The sequence below is a fragment of the Sciurus carolinensis genome, chromosome 16 (assembly GCF_902686445.1).
Source record: "Sciurus carolinensis chromosome 16, mSciCar1.2, whole genome shotgun sequence".
In the NCBI taxonomy this organism is placed as follows: Eukaryota; Metazoa; Chordata; class Mammalia; order Rodentia; family Sciuridae; genus Sciurus; species Sciurus carolinensis.
In genome coordinates this window covers 51,344,118-51,358,395 of record NC_062228.1, presented here as the reverse complement: position 1 = coordinate 51,358,395, position 14,278 = coordinate 51,344,118, and the positions used below count along the sequence as shown (strand labels likewise).

General features: G+C 48.1%; 1 protein-coding gene and 1 long non-coding RNA gene across 3 annotated transcripts in view; one reads left to right on the top strand and one right to left on the bottom strand.

Annotated features, from left to right (window-relative positions):
- Cxcl17 (C-X-C motif chemokine ligand 17) overlaps window positions 1-893 on the bottom strand; it is a 15,010-nt gene extending 14,117 nt beyond the window's left edge. Inside the window, exon 1 of the mRNA XM_047528183.1 lies at window positions 191-893. Coding sequence (XP_047384139.1) covers window positions 191-269 — 79 coding nt within the window. The 5' untranslated portion in view covers window positions 270-893. The remainder of the gene's footprint in view (window positions 1-190) is intronic.
- The window catches only part of LOC124966655 (uncharacterized), a 44,768-nt gene extending 37,682 nt beyond the window's left edge, over window positions 1-7,086 (top strand). For both annotated transcript variants that reach the window (XR_007105380.1, XR_007105379.1), the window contains one exon: window positions 6,106-7,086. This is a non-coding gene — a long non-coding RNA (uncharacterized LOC124966655). The remainder of the gene's footprint in view (window positions 1-6,105) is intronic.
- The last annotated feature ends 7,192 nt before the right edge of the window (window positions 7,087-14,278 follow it).

Sequence of the window (14,278 nt, the reverse complement as noted above, 5' to 3'; positions counted from 1 at the left end):
AACTCTCACAACACCCTTTGGGTATAAGTACTGGTTCCATCTTTTCGGAAATGAGAAAACCGGCACCCAGAAAGGCTGACTTTCCCTAAATCTTTGTAGCAAAAGGAGTCACATTTTAACGCACGTCTGGCCGGTTTTGACACGTTTTCTGCCCCTTTTCCCCGCTTCATAAAAAAATAATCTTATTTACCTGGATTCTGGCTGCTAGAGACCATGGACGTCAGCATGAGTGGCAGCAGCAGAAGGAGGGACGGGATCAGAACCTTCATTATGGCTGTCGGTGATGCTGGAAGCTGCTTGCCCTGTGTGTGGAAGTTCCCAGTCAGAGGCTCCGGATTTCTTGGGATGGTCCACTCAGCGTGGTGGTCAGCACCTCAGTCCCAGGCTAGTGTTCCCTTTAGAGAGTAAGAACAGGAAAGGCACGCTGCCCTTGTGGTTAGATAACAGATCGGATCAGGTGCTTTACGGGAATCTGGAGGTAAAACTGGTCACACAAAGAAACTTAGCATTCTTGAGTGCATAAGTGATTGACAACTTGGCAGCAGTACCTATTCCTTCTGGTCCTCCTCCTTACCTCCCTGCCCCACCGCGTGCTCTGATATCTTCAAGACTTTTGCTTATTCGAATTTCCTTCTACCTTTCAGTGACTATCTCTAGCAAGAAAGTGGGAACGGGTTGGCAAGAGAGGATGACATGGTCTGGTTCCCCTTTGTCCTTCCCACTTCTGTCCTTGGCAAAGGATCGGCAATGGTGATGGTGTTGCCTGGGACGCTCCCCTGTCCTCTGTTTACGATTCCCACCAGTTCTCTCGCCATGTAAGGTGTTTGAGAGCCAGAAGAAGCAGTTCTCCTTTGCCCGGAATGCTGCCCCTGGAGCTGTGGGTAAGACCAGCCTGATTGTTCACCAGGAAAATAGCTGTGGCTAAGTCGCTCCAATCTCAAAGAGAGGGAACTGGGTTCAGGTTCAAGAGGGCTTGGGAAACAGGAGTCACAGGAGTGAAGGAGTCTTTAAAATATGTTTGCCCAGGCTGCTGGGGCTCCTGGCTTCATACCTTGTTTGAATGCCTCAAGGTAAAATAAGAAAGTTAATAATACTTAGAGTAAACATTAAAGGTTACTGTGATACTCAACTTTGCATTAACTGTGAAAAAATACCTGAAATAATCAGCTTATAAGGAGGAGAGGTTTATTTTGGCTCATGGTTTTGGAGGTTTCAGTTCATGGCTGGTTGGTCCTGTTGCTTTTGGGCCTGTGGAGGGGCAGGTGTACATGGTGGAGGAAACTGCTCACCTCATGGCAGCCAGGGAGCAAAGAAGAGGCAGGAAGGAGCCAGGGCCCTGATGTCCCCTTAAAGTCCACACTCCCAGTGACCTAACTTCCTTCCTTCCTTCCTTCCTTAGTATCGGGGATTGCACCCAGGGGTGCTTAGCCCCTGAGCCACATCCTCAGCCCTTTTTAATCTTTTATTTAGAGACAGGGTCTTGCTGAATTGCTGAGGCCTCGCTATGTTGCTGAGGCTGGCTTGGAACTCCTGATCCTCCTCCCTCAGCCTCCAGAGCTGCTGGATTTTAGGTGTGCACCATGGCGCCGGATTGACCAAGGTTCTTTCCTTGGAGTTGCACCTCCTGCGGGTTCGCCACCTCCTCGTAGCACCACACGCTGGCAACCATGCCTTTAACACCCAGGCTCTGGGGGACATTCACAATCCAGTCTGTAGTAGTCGTGGAACTTCAGCAACTCACAAACTTGACGCCTGCTCTAGAGACTTCTTTTGCCAAAGAAAGAGGAGAGATGAAGCTCGAATCCTGGTGATATTTGTGGGGGCTGAAGGAACAGGAAATAAGGAAGTCCTCCCTGGAAGTCTCCATTTAGGAGTGAGAGGGTGGGTGGCTTTGTTTTCCCAAGGGGTGGGGGGAAGATGTGAGGCACAGGTCAAATCCTTTTTGTCTTTTGTTCCATCATTCCTTCCCCTCAGTTTTCAAATCATCTCAGGCTGTTGTCGTGTGGGAGAGTGTCCTAAAGTTGAAGGCTCTGGCTGCTTTCTGAAAAATTCTAAAAGTGGTCTCTGTTTTCGAGGAACTCAAGTCTAACCAAGGGGATGACGTACACGTCATAAAACCTGGAGGTGTCCGTGGAGTCAACTCTCAGAGGTGGCAGGAGTTCACGGGGGACGGAGAGGGACCCTGTTTAGGTGGCACTTAAGCTGGGTCTTACGGTGTGGGGTGGAATTTGGGCTGGTGGGGAGCAGAGAGGAGGACGGTGCGGTGGGGTGTCAGGAGGCTGGAGTCTGGAGCTAATCGGACGGGGGAACTCTGAGGCCAGGGGCTGTCGATGGCTCACTTTGGTATTCCTGGGACTCACGGGATTCACGCAGGGCCTGGCTCCGTGGGAGCACCCCACAGATATTTGTTGAATGGAGCGATCGTCACGTAACCCCTTAACTAGGCCAGAAGGGTGGGAGAGTGTGTGGACGTGCGATTCATAGGAAGGAAGAAACCCTTACAGGGAAATGGGCGCGCACGCACGGAGCCTGGCGGGATGTCTGCCTCCCTTGTGGACCTGTCCGTCCGTCTTCGCTGAAGTCACAGTCGGATCAGGGGGCTCCTCAGACCTTCCTCCAGGTCCCCTCGGTCTGTTGACCCTGTTTCCTCAGGCCCTGGCTCCCTGTCAGTTCTCTGTCTGGTTTTCCCCTCCCTGGACTTGGGGTGGGTATACCATGGGAGGGAGCTGTGGGTCCTTCAGATTCATTGATATAAAGCTCCCATAATCTGGATCTGTAGTCTTGGCGACTTGGGAGGCTTAGGCAGGAGGATCCGGTTCAAACCCAGTCTCGGCAATTTATCGAGACTCAATGAAACCCTGTCTCTAAATAAATTATTAAAAAGGGCTGGGGATATGGCTCAGTGGTTAAGCACCCTTGGGTTCAATCCTGTGTACTAAGTTAAAAAAACAAGAAGAAGAACAACAAAATGCCTGTAAGGCAAATGGACTTTTCTCTTAGTGATATTGACAACTTCTGCTGGCATGGTGGTACATGCCTATAATCCCAGTGACTTGGGAGGCTGAGGCAGGAGGATCATGAGTTCAAATTCAGCCTCAGCAACTTAGCGAGGCCCTAAACAACTTAGTGAGACCCTGTCTCTAAATAAAGTATTAAAAGTGTTGGGGATGTGGCTTGGTGGTTAAGCGCCCCTAAGTTCAATCCCTGGTACCAAAAAAAAAAGTACTGGGTCGGAGCTCAGTTGTTGGACACCACTGGGTTTAATCCCTAGTACTGCAACACACACACACACACACACACACACACACACACGTTGACAACCCTTTATGTCCCATCTTGGAAACATTATTGTGTCCTAAGAGTCTGACTTTTAAAGGTCCCCTCCCTGGAAGAGGGCAGGTGACAGTAGGGAGCAGATGCCATTCTCCCTGGGAAATTGGTTTCCCCATTCATTCCTGCAGTTGGCCAGCGTTGGAGGATCTTCGCTGACCAAATCCACCCTTCGCGTTGCTGTCGCTCATACGTTAATCACTGAAGGCTGCAGTGCCTGATGTGAGCCTGGCAGTTGCTGCGTGTTGGATAGTGAGCAGAGCAAGGTCTCAGGAGCACCCCAAATCCACAGGCTGATGGAGATGTGCCCCCCTGCCCCACTTTACAGAACTAAACGTTAGGGTGCAGGGAGGTCTAAGCAACTTAGCAAGACACTGCCTCAAAATAAAAAATAAAAAGAGCTGTGGACGTTGCTCCATGGTGAAGTACCTCTGGGTTCAATCTCCGGTAACCCCAAAATAAATAAAATAAAGTGCAGGGAAGTTATATGATTAGCTCAATGCCATCAGCCAGTCTCAAAGTCACAGCATTAAAACACAGGTTTCCTGGCTTCCTAGGTTTTCTGTAAAATGCTGCTGCATACCCAAATACCCTACTAGGAGAGCGAGCGTATTCAGATTGAAGCGGGAGCCCACAACCATGCTCATTAGCCAGAAAGAAAAGCTCAGTCTAATAGGGACTGAAAAGGACAATCTGGGACACCTACATTCTCTCTCTCTCTCTCTCTCTCTCCACTTTAAGCTTGAAAGGAAGAGCTAAGAAAACCAGGAGTGGAAGCTTTTTCACAAGGGATTAATAAAATGAATGCAAAAATGCAATATTCACCTCTACTGTGGTGTTTCGCACTGAATTGTAGGCATCTGGCTTTGAATTGGGTCCCCTCCGTGGCCTGGGGTCTGTGAGGTCAGGGACCAGGTCCAATTCCTCTTTGTTGCTTCCCTGCACAGGGGCTGATAAATATTCCTTAAAAAAATAAAACTACATAAGAAGTATAGCCAGGCGGAGTGGCACACGCCTGTCATCCTAGTGACTCCGGAGGCTGAGGAGAGAGGATCACAAGTTCGAGGCCAGCCTCAGCAACTTAGCAAGGCCCTAAGCAACTTAGTGAGACCCTGTCTCCAAATAAAAAAATAAAAAGGGCTGGGGATGTGGCTCTGTGGGTAAGCGACCCTGGGTTCAATCCCCAGTGTCAAAAAAGAAGTAGATACCTACGCAGGCAAGGAACCCCTGCAGCAGCCCAGGTAGGAGAAACCACTTCTCCCACATTAGCTGACTGACATGGTGTTTGGCTTTCAAACTAGGGTGCGGTGCTGAATGGGGAAGCAGGTATTCCTGCTGCCCTGCTGGCCGGGTTAGGACATTCCTAGAGTTCAGTCTCAACTGTGGTTGCTGCTCTTCCCTTGCTGCATGGGCTTCTGATTATGTCATTGGGGATTGTTTGCAAGGGTTTGAAGGTTTGTTGTGTGAAGAGGTATTAGATTTCCTTGGGGGCCGGCAGAGTAGGACTAGCATTGGGGAGCATGCATCATCTGGCTCAGGAAGAAAAAGAGCTGTCCCAGGAGAAGGAAGTTTCCTTGGAAAATTACATGTTTACTGGCAGAGTTCAGGCGGGGCTGGGTGATTGAAAAGACCTGTCATGCTTTTCTTTGTGTATGTGTGTGGGGGGGGTGACACTGGGGACTGAAACCAGGAAGTGCTCCACCACTGAGCTATGGCCCCAATTCTTTTTCAAAATTTTAATTTTAAGACAGAGTGTCGAGGAATGTGATGGTACACACCTATAATCCCAGTGGCTCGGGAGGCTGAGGCAGGAGGATCGAGAGTTCAAAGCCAGCCTCAGCAACAGTGAGGCACTAAGTAACTCAGTGAGACCCTGTCTCTAAATAAAATACAAATGAGGGCTGGGGATGTGGCTCAGTGGTCGAGTGCCCCTGAGTTCAATTCCTGGCACCAGAAACTGCAACAACAAAGCAGAGTCTTGCTAAGTTGCTGAAGCTGGTCTTGAATTTGGGATCCTTCTGCCTTGACCTCACAAGTTGCTGGGATTATAGGTTGAGTCACTGTGTTCAGCTGTTACACAGTGATTTTTAGTGTCACAAAGGCAGAACCTGGCAGGGAATCCATGTTTTCCACTACTACCACATTACTGGTTATTATAAAAACTGTCTTTTTAAATGTAACATTGCTCTCTGATGCAGGCTGAACTCAATCTCTGACAGTTACTTGCAGTCGTTGTGCTCAGTTGTGATTCTCTTATCGCATCTGGGACTTGGACTTCACCTCCTGCCAACCTTCCCCCTCTGCTAGTGAGAACTGTGTTAAGTGCACTTGCTGATTATGGCCACAAGGTGGCAGCACCACCCCACTGGTGTTTCCTAAAACCTAAGACCTGGTGTGGGCAAGCCTCAGAGAGGCTGTTAGGATCAGGAAAAGGGTACGAATGAAGCGAACAAGTAAACTTATTATTATTATTATTATTTAGTTGCAGATGGACACGATACCTCTATTTTATTTATTTTTTTATGTGGTACTGAGGAGGGAACCCAGTGCCTCACACATGCTAAGCAAGCGCTCTACCACCGAGCCGCAACCCCAACCCAACTTTTGTTTTTTCCCTCCCATGAAGTGACAGAATTGAGAATTGAGTGAGAAATAGTTTCATTTTGGAACTGGAAGTCATTTTAGAGAAGTGCTTCTCAATCTTTATTGTGTACATGGATCCTTTCAATACAGATTCTGATTTTCTTTCTTTTCTTTCTCTTTCTTTTTTTTTAGAAATGGGGTGTCCCTATGTTGCCCAGGCTGGCCCCAAACTCCTGAGCTCAAAGGATCTTCCTGCCTCAGCCTCCTGAAGAGTTGGGACAAGAGACACATGCCGCCATGTGCTCAGACTGAGGTTCTGTATTTCTGAAATGCTTTTGGATCTTGCCATTAGCGCTGGTTGGAGGACCACACTTTGAAAAGTAAAGCTTTAGAAGTCATTTGATGAATTCTCATTGCACCTGATTTATAGATGAAGAAAGAAGGAAGTCTGGAGAGAGACTCTAAACTCTTCTTGCATTTAAGCCAGAGCTGCTGAGTCCAGCCCTCCCTCCACTGCATCCCGAGGCCCCTTTACTGTCCGTGCCACCTCTGTCATTGAGGAACTCAAAACTCCCATTTCCCCATTCCCACTGATCTTTGCTCAAGGTGTCCCTTTGGTCACTCCCTTACTCAAAACCTTCCGTAATGGCTCTTCTGTAACTAATCACAAGTTAAGTTCAAATGTCTCTGTCTGTTTTCCGTGACCCTGTGACATGTGGTCGATCCCTTTTAGCAAACTTACCTAACTTCCCTATTTTTATTTTATTTTATTTTTGGTACTGGGAATCGAAACCAGGGGTGCTCTACCACTGAGCTATCTCCCCAGACCTTTTAATTTTTTGAGTCAGGGCCTCTCTCAGGTGCCCGGCTGGCCTGGAATTTGGAATCCTCCTGCCCTCACCTCCTGAGCTGCTGGGATTACAGGCCAGCAGCCCTTGCCTGTTTCTTAACGGTATGGCTCTGTGGTCGCTATCCCTGCTTCTTCCTGTTTTCTAAATATATTGTGTTCATTCCCCGCTCAGCGGTAGAGACAATGCCAAGGACTCTGGAGCCGGACATACCTAGTTTCTAATTCCAGATCAGCCTCCAGCAGGGACAAGCTACTTCATCTTTCTGAAGATTAGCATCCTCTTCTGAAATAATCCCCTAAGGGGATTGAAAGGAATAAATGAAATAACATGCAAACCCACTCATTTTTTTTTAAAGCTGTAATTTGTTTATTTTTATTTTTTTATGTGGTGCTGAGGATGGAACCCAGTGCCTCACATGTGCTAGCAAGTGCTCTGCCACCGAGCCGCAGCCCCAGACCACTCTCGCTTCAAATCCAGCGTCCGCCACTGTGCCTGGCACCTGGTTCCCTTGGCTTGTCTCTCCTTGCCTCTGCTTCTCTAAGGCTCAACCATTCAAAGGCCTAACCAGAATCCTGCCTCTTTCATGAAAACTCTCTGAGACATTCCTGACCCAATGGATCCCACTTGGCTTTGATTATTTCACCCATGTATTAGCATTTAATTATGTGCCAGCTTCTGTCAGTGAGACCCCATAGGAGCACTTGAAGAATATTGACTGTGTAATAATTGAGGATAATTAAGTTAATAATTCTTTCTCCTCTTCCTCCTCCTCTTTTTCTTCTTCTTCCCCTTCCTTTTTCTCTCCTCCTCCTCCTTCCCTTCCTCCTCCTCCTCTTTCCCCTCCTCCTCCCCCTCTTCCCCCTCCTCCTTCTTCTCTCTTTGGAGTACTGGGGGTGGAACTTAGGGCCTCGCACATGGTAGGACAGCGCTCTATCACTCAGCCGGTATTTGTTTTTTTTTAATTACTTTCTGACTGGGCTTCGTGTCACCCACCTGTAATCCCAGCTGCTCAGGAGGCTGAGGCAGGAGGATCACGAGTTCAAGGCCAGCCTGGGCAACTTAGTGAGGCCCTAAATAATTGAGCAAGACCCTGTCTCAAAATAAATGATGACAAGGACTGGGGATGTGGCTCAGTGTCCCTGGGTTCAATCCCCAGGGCTGCAACAAACACAAACAAACAACACAACAAAACCTTTCTGAGTGTTGGTGCTCTCTTCCCGCTTTTCCGGTTATTGCCTGGTAGCAGGTCCCCCAGAACTGGCAGCGCAGACCTGCGGTCAGGTGGAGGCCTTAGGGATAGCTCTGGAGGGGTCTTCCCTCCCTGTGGATCTTGGTTAGATTGGTGTTTTCTTTAACTTGGCATCGTATGGTCCCCCACAGGGGAGATTGATGAGATTTCTTTTTTTTTAAATATTTTCTTAGTTGTCGATGGACCTTTATTTTTTATTTATTTATTTGTTCATATGTGGTGCTGAGACTCGAACCCAGTGCCTCACACATGCCAGGCAAGCGCTCCACCACTGAGCCACAACCCCAGCCCGATGAAGTCCAAGATAAACACCCTGAGGAAGCTGAGCCCAGTGACTTGCTTCAACAGCCTGGTGACAAAAGATGTGTACACATTCCTAGTTCATGAATTTTACAACGGGGTCCTTACCCTCTTCAGAAGAGGTTAAGGGCAAAAGACCAAGTGAGGGGGACGGGTTGTTTCCGGGAGGTTCCACACCTCTGACCCGGATTCTGTGGATTGTTTATTTCTCTCTACCCGGAAACATCCATCTTTGCATGTGCGGTTGGATATTTATATCAAGATTTATGATTCCCTTCCGGTCAGTGGCGATTGGGCACTCATGTCAGGCTTATGATAGTAAAATGATATGGTGTGTACTTTGAGAGCAGCGAATGTTTCTCGAGGTCTGGATGGAAAATAGAGTGGGAGGGCTGGTGGCTTTATGTCCTGCCTCCTCTTTTTATTGGACAGCACTCTGCTCACACATTACCTTCCCAATCAGGGGATTTGGGGCCTTCCCTGTCTCCTACTGTGGGTCCAGGCCAAAGTTCAGCTATATTTATCTGTGCTTGGAACTGGATGGTCTGAAAAAGAAAGCCCCAAGAAATGACATCCTTGCTGATTTCCAGGATTCTAATCTTCTGGGTTGGTTTCCAACTCTGAATGTGGGTTAGAATCGCCTCTAGGGCATCTTAACAGCTATCAGGGCCTGTGCCTGACCCCGAGGCAGTCTGATCTGATTGGTCTGTGGTGTGGCCCTAGGTGTTGGTGGTTTAAGAATGCTTCCAAGTAAAAGAGTCACTTTGCATTGTAGAAACTTCAGCCAAGTGCTCCAAGTTATCATTAACGAGAGGGAGAGTGACATCATGGGCCTCCTAATGTGGTAGACTGAGAAGCCACAGCCTTATTTCTGTGGTATTCCTATTCATAGTGCGTCACCTGATTAATCATGAGGAAATACTAGGTGAGCCCTCATCTAGGGTCATTTGACAAAATAACTGGTCAGTACTCTTAAAAAAATGTTAAAATCTGCTGGGTGCTGTGGTGCACACCTGTAGTCCCAGAGGCTCAGGAGGCTGAGGCAGGAGGATTCAAGTTCAAAGCCAGCCTCAGCAATGAGGCTCTAAAAAACTCATGGAAACCCTGTCTCTAAAAACATAAAAAGGGCTGTGGATGTGGCTCGGTGGTTAAGTGCTCCTAGGTTCAATGCCTGGTACCAAAAAATAAATGTGAAGATCATAAAGACAGAAAAAATTTTGAGGAAATTTTCCAGATTAAAAAAGACTAAGAAGACAAAACAACTGAATTCAATATGTGATCCTGGGTTGGTTCCTAGTCCAAAAATAGCACATTAGTGAAGGTAGACGGTTTGGATGAACTCTGTAGGTTAGTTTCCTGTATGCTATCTGTGATAAGGTATTGATTTTGATGACAGGGCTGTGGCTATCAAAAACATTAACATTTGGGAAAGCAGAGCGAAGAGTATATGAGGACTCTGTTTTTGAAACATTTTTCAAAGTCTGAAAATATTTCAAAGAGAAGTGTTAAAAAAGAAAACTACCAGCTAATTCTAATGAATTGCCAACGTTAAGAACCACTTCCCCAAGTTATCTTGTATAACACTGTCAAAGTAATCTTTCTGAAAATGCCGTTGGTCAAGTTTCTGACCTTAAATCCTTCCAATGACTCTTATCATCTATATGACGAAGTTCAAACTCCTTAGGCTGACATTCAAAGCCCCTGCAGAGCTGGGCTGGTGGCGCATGCCTGTAATCCCAGAGACTGAGGCAGGAGGATCGCAGGTTTGAAGCCAGCCTCAGCAATTTAGTGAGGCTGTAGGCAACCTAGTGAGACCCGGTCTCAGACTGAAAAATAAAAAGGACGGGGGATGTAGCTCAGTGGTAAACTACCTCTGAGTTCAATCCCCAGCACGCACACACACACACACACACACACACACACACACACAATTCCCTGCATAAACTTCTTAAAAATGTTGTGCCTTGAGCTGGGTGTGGTGGTGCACACCTGTAATCCCAGCAGCTCGGGAGACTGAGGCAGGAGGATCGCGAGTTCAAAGCCAACCCAACCAAAGCGAGGTGCTAAGTAACTCAGCGAGGCCCTGTCACTAAATAAAATACAAAACGGGGCTGGGGATGGGGCTCAGTGATCAAGTGCCCCTGAGTTCAACCCCCGGTACCCGCTCTTCTCCCCCAGAGTAATGTTGTGCCTGGTCATCCCTAAGGTGGCAGACCCTCTTGGATTGGGACTTGAAGGAATCCAGTTGAGATTTTTTTTTTTTTCCTGGAACACAACTCAGTAAATAATGATCTATGGACAGAGGAATGTAACCCAACAGAGGGAGAAGGGAGGGACACTGGGACTCTAAGTGACGCTTTCTGCCCTCGGCTCTCAGCGAGTTAGTCATCCTCCAGGAAGTCCAGCTCCTTCCTACAACTCCTGGGACCACGTTGCCCGTCTTCGCTAATCCTCTCCCTGCCCAGGTGACACTCACGGGTGACTCAGGTCCTGTGAGTCGTACACTCTTCCCTTTCCTGTTGCCTCCACCCTGCCGCTCGGTGCTGGGTGACCTGCAGGCCCCGCTCCTGGGCCTCTCTATTGGTGTGTGAAAGCGAGGCCAGGAGGGGCCGTGAGAAGGAAGTCAGAGGCCAGTGGGCATGGAGAGAGCCAGGTGGGGCTGCCATTGTTCAAAGGTCACAGCCTCTGGGTGTGTTTTATTACTCCTCATGGATCCGAAGTCTCCTCCCCTCTGTGACCATTCCAGAGACTCTCCGAGTCTTGACTTCCTTCTAGTTACAGCGTCTGTCCCCGGTACATCCCTTTTATGGCCAGGGAATGGCTGTGCAAATAGTTGATGGTTCAGTAAAAATGACTTTTTAAGAGGACAGGTGACCTGGCCCTGCCTTTTCCTTGAAAGGGATCCAGGTTCAGAAAACTAAGGTTTTATGAAGGGCTGTGAACTAGTGAGTGCGGTGTCGGGAACAGGTGTGTGAGTGACAGGTACACAGAAGACAAATCGCTGGCTCTTTGTCAACTCCGGGAAACGGGGAGGGCAGAGGGCGTTCTGGAAGGTGGATTTCCTTCAGGAGACCGGAGAAATCTTAGGACACCCTCTGCCCAGATTGAGTAGGGGAGGATGTGACATCATGGAGATGGGCCACTTTGGGGATATTACTGTAAAAATGGAGATGATAGCCGGGTGTGGTGGCGCATGCCTGTAATCCCAGCGGCTTGGGAGGTTGAGGCAGGAGGATCGTGAGTTCAAAGCCAGGGTCAGCAACTGAGAGAGGCCCTAAGCAACTCAGTGAGTCCCTGTCTCTAAATAAAATATAAAAAGGGCTGGGGCCGTGGCTCAGTGGCTCAGCACCCCTGGGTTCAATCCCTGAGGCTCAGGAGGGGATGATGAGGCAGATATTTCTTCTTTTTGGTGAGGATTGTAGGTATGTGTGAAGCCCTCAGGAGAGTAATCCGCACGCAGTGCGTGCTGAGTAGGTACAGACTGTTGTAGTTATGGGAACAGGTACAGGTACCACCCTCGTCCTGGAGGATGTTTTCCAGTCAGGGTCCTCGCAGGCCAGCTGGAAATGGAAATGGTAGGGGGAGGCCCAAATTGCAGAAGTGGACATGTTGGGGAGAATACCTCAGGCACAACATTCTGTGAAAATCCGTTCACCCGACAGCAGGAATACCCAGAGAGGCTGTGGCTTCCGTCGGGGATTGTCTCCTGGGAGTCTGAGGATGCGTCCTCAGATGGTTTTGCCGAAGGCCCAGCTTCAAAACAGGCTTCAGGGAATGATTTGCAAGTAGCGTTCACCTTACTAAGGGAATTCCCTGTCCTGGCCCAGGTCATTCTGTTGGGCTCTGTGCTGTCCTCGTTTGTAAGGTATAAAGAGAAAGACTGAAGAAGAATCTGAGAAGGAAATGAATGAATGCCCCAGGACAGAACTGGAACTGGATGTATAAGTTAAGAGGAAGCCCATGTAAGTTTTATGTGAACATAAAGGACTTCTTTTTAAATGCAGATGTCTCCATTTAAAAACGGCAGGCTGTCACGAGTAGAGAGCAGAGTGTCACAGAGCATCGGGCGGGATCACAAGAGTGGGTGGTCAGCTCTCTTTGCGCGATGGTAGGTTAGACTGAGTCAGTGAAGAAGAAGGAAACCGTGGAGAAAATGGATCAGGGTGAGAAAAAATGGGGCGTGTAAAGGAAGGGATTGAAGGCATATGTACCGAGGGCTTATCTCTTACCAGGTTCTATGTCTGGTACCTTCTATGTCTTAATTCATTTGTTTACTGTCACTTCCTGATGCAGTAAGAGTTGTCTTTGTCACTTCCTGATCCTGCAGGAGGCGAAGTGACTGGTTCAAGGTCATCCATCACCTAGTGTCTTTTCCTTGGAAGTTTGTCTTCTGGCTTCTGTGTCAGATGGACAAGTGAAAAAGAAGGAAAGCAAAGCCAATTTTCATTGTGGGTGATATTCATAAAAGGTACCAGGAATGCCGGCACACACCTGTAATCCCAGCGATTTGGGAGGCTGAGGCAGGAGGATCACAGGTTTGAGGCCAGCCTCAGCAACTTAGCAAGACCCTGTCTCAAATAAAAAATAAAAAGGGCTGGGGATGTGGCTCAGTGGGAGAGCATCCCTGGGTTTGATCCACAACACCAAAATAGAAAAAAAGAAAAGAACAAAACCAAACAAAACAAAACAGTACCAGTGTTAGGTGGAATAATGGCTTCCCTGCAGAGTCCATTCCATATCCCAACCCCTGGAACTGGTGAGTGTTACTTTGCAGGGCAGAGTGGACTTTGCAGATGTGATGAGTTTAGGATCTTGGGATGGAGTGATCCATCTGGATCATCTGGAATGGCCAATGTAATTGCAAGAGTCCTTATGAGTGAAAGAGGGAGGCAGGAGAGTCAGGGAGGTGGCGTGAGAAAGAACTCACTGGCTATGGCCGACTTGGAAGATGGAGGGGGCCTCGACCCAGGGAATGCAGACAACCTTCAGAAGCCTGATCAGACAAAGAGCTGGATCCACCCCTCCAACCTCCAAAGGGTTCCTATCCTGCTGATGCCTTAATTTTAGCCCAAACAGACCCATTTTGGACTCATGACCTCCAGAAATGTAAGAACCGGGGGGAAAACCGTCTGTAGTGGTGGTCTTTGCATCCCAGGGGGTTACAGGTTCTGCACAGAAAAAAGAGACTTGGAGAAATAAGCCAAAATGTTAAACAGGGAAGCCTAGATTATAGGTGGAAAGTGGAATCCAGCAGAAATCCGTTTTCTTTTTGTATTTCATATATTCATTTCTAAAGATACAAAAAGTTAGGCAAGGCCCTGAGTTCAATTCCCAGCACTGAAACAAACAAATAAATAAAGATTATGCAAGGACAGGAAGGACAGACCTGGTACTGAGGGCAGCTTGAGCTTTTGTCCTTTAGTCGAAATGGTTCATCCCTTGAATGGATCAAACTCAAAGAAACAAATGTTGGTTTATCAGAGGCTTTTTTATGGAGTGAACTGAGGCATTTTGGCAACTGAAGTCAATGTCAAGAGTTTTCAAGGTGGTCGGGCGCGGTGCAGGCCCGTCATCCCGGCGGCTCTGGAGGCTGAGGCAGGAGGATCTCTAGTTCAAAGCCAGCCTCAGCAAAAGTGAGGTGCTGAGCAGCTCAGTGAGACGCTGTCTCTAAATAAAATATACAAAGGGCTGGAGATGTGGCTCAGAGGTTAAGTGCCAAAAAGAAAAAAAAAAAAAAAAAGAGTCTGTGGGACTTGATGGCAGGGGGAGAAAGTTCTTATGGAATCTACTTTCAGGTTCAGCCTTTTCTGCCTTTTCCTTCCTACTGCCTTCTGCAGGACGGGGGTGGGCAGGCCCCAGGCCCTGCACAGGCCTCTCATATTTCAGGAGGGTTGTCCCCTTGGCTGAGGGGTGGACATGGAGCTCTGAGTTTGTTTTTTGTTTTTTTCTTTCACTGCCATTAAGG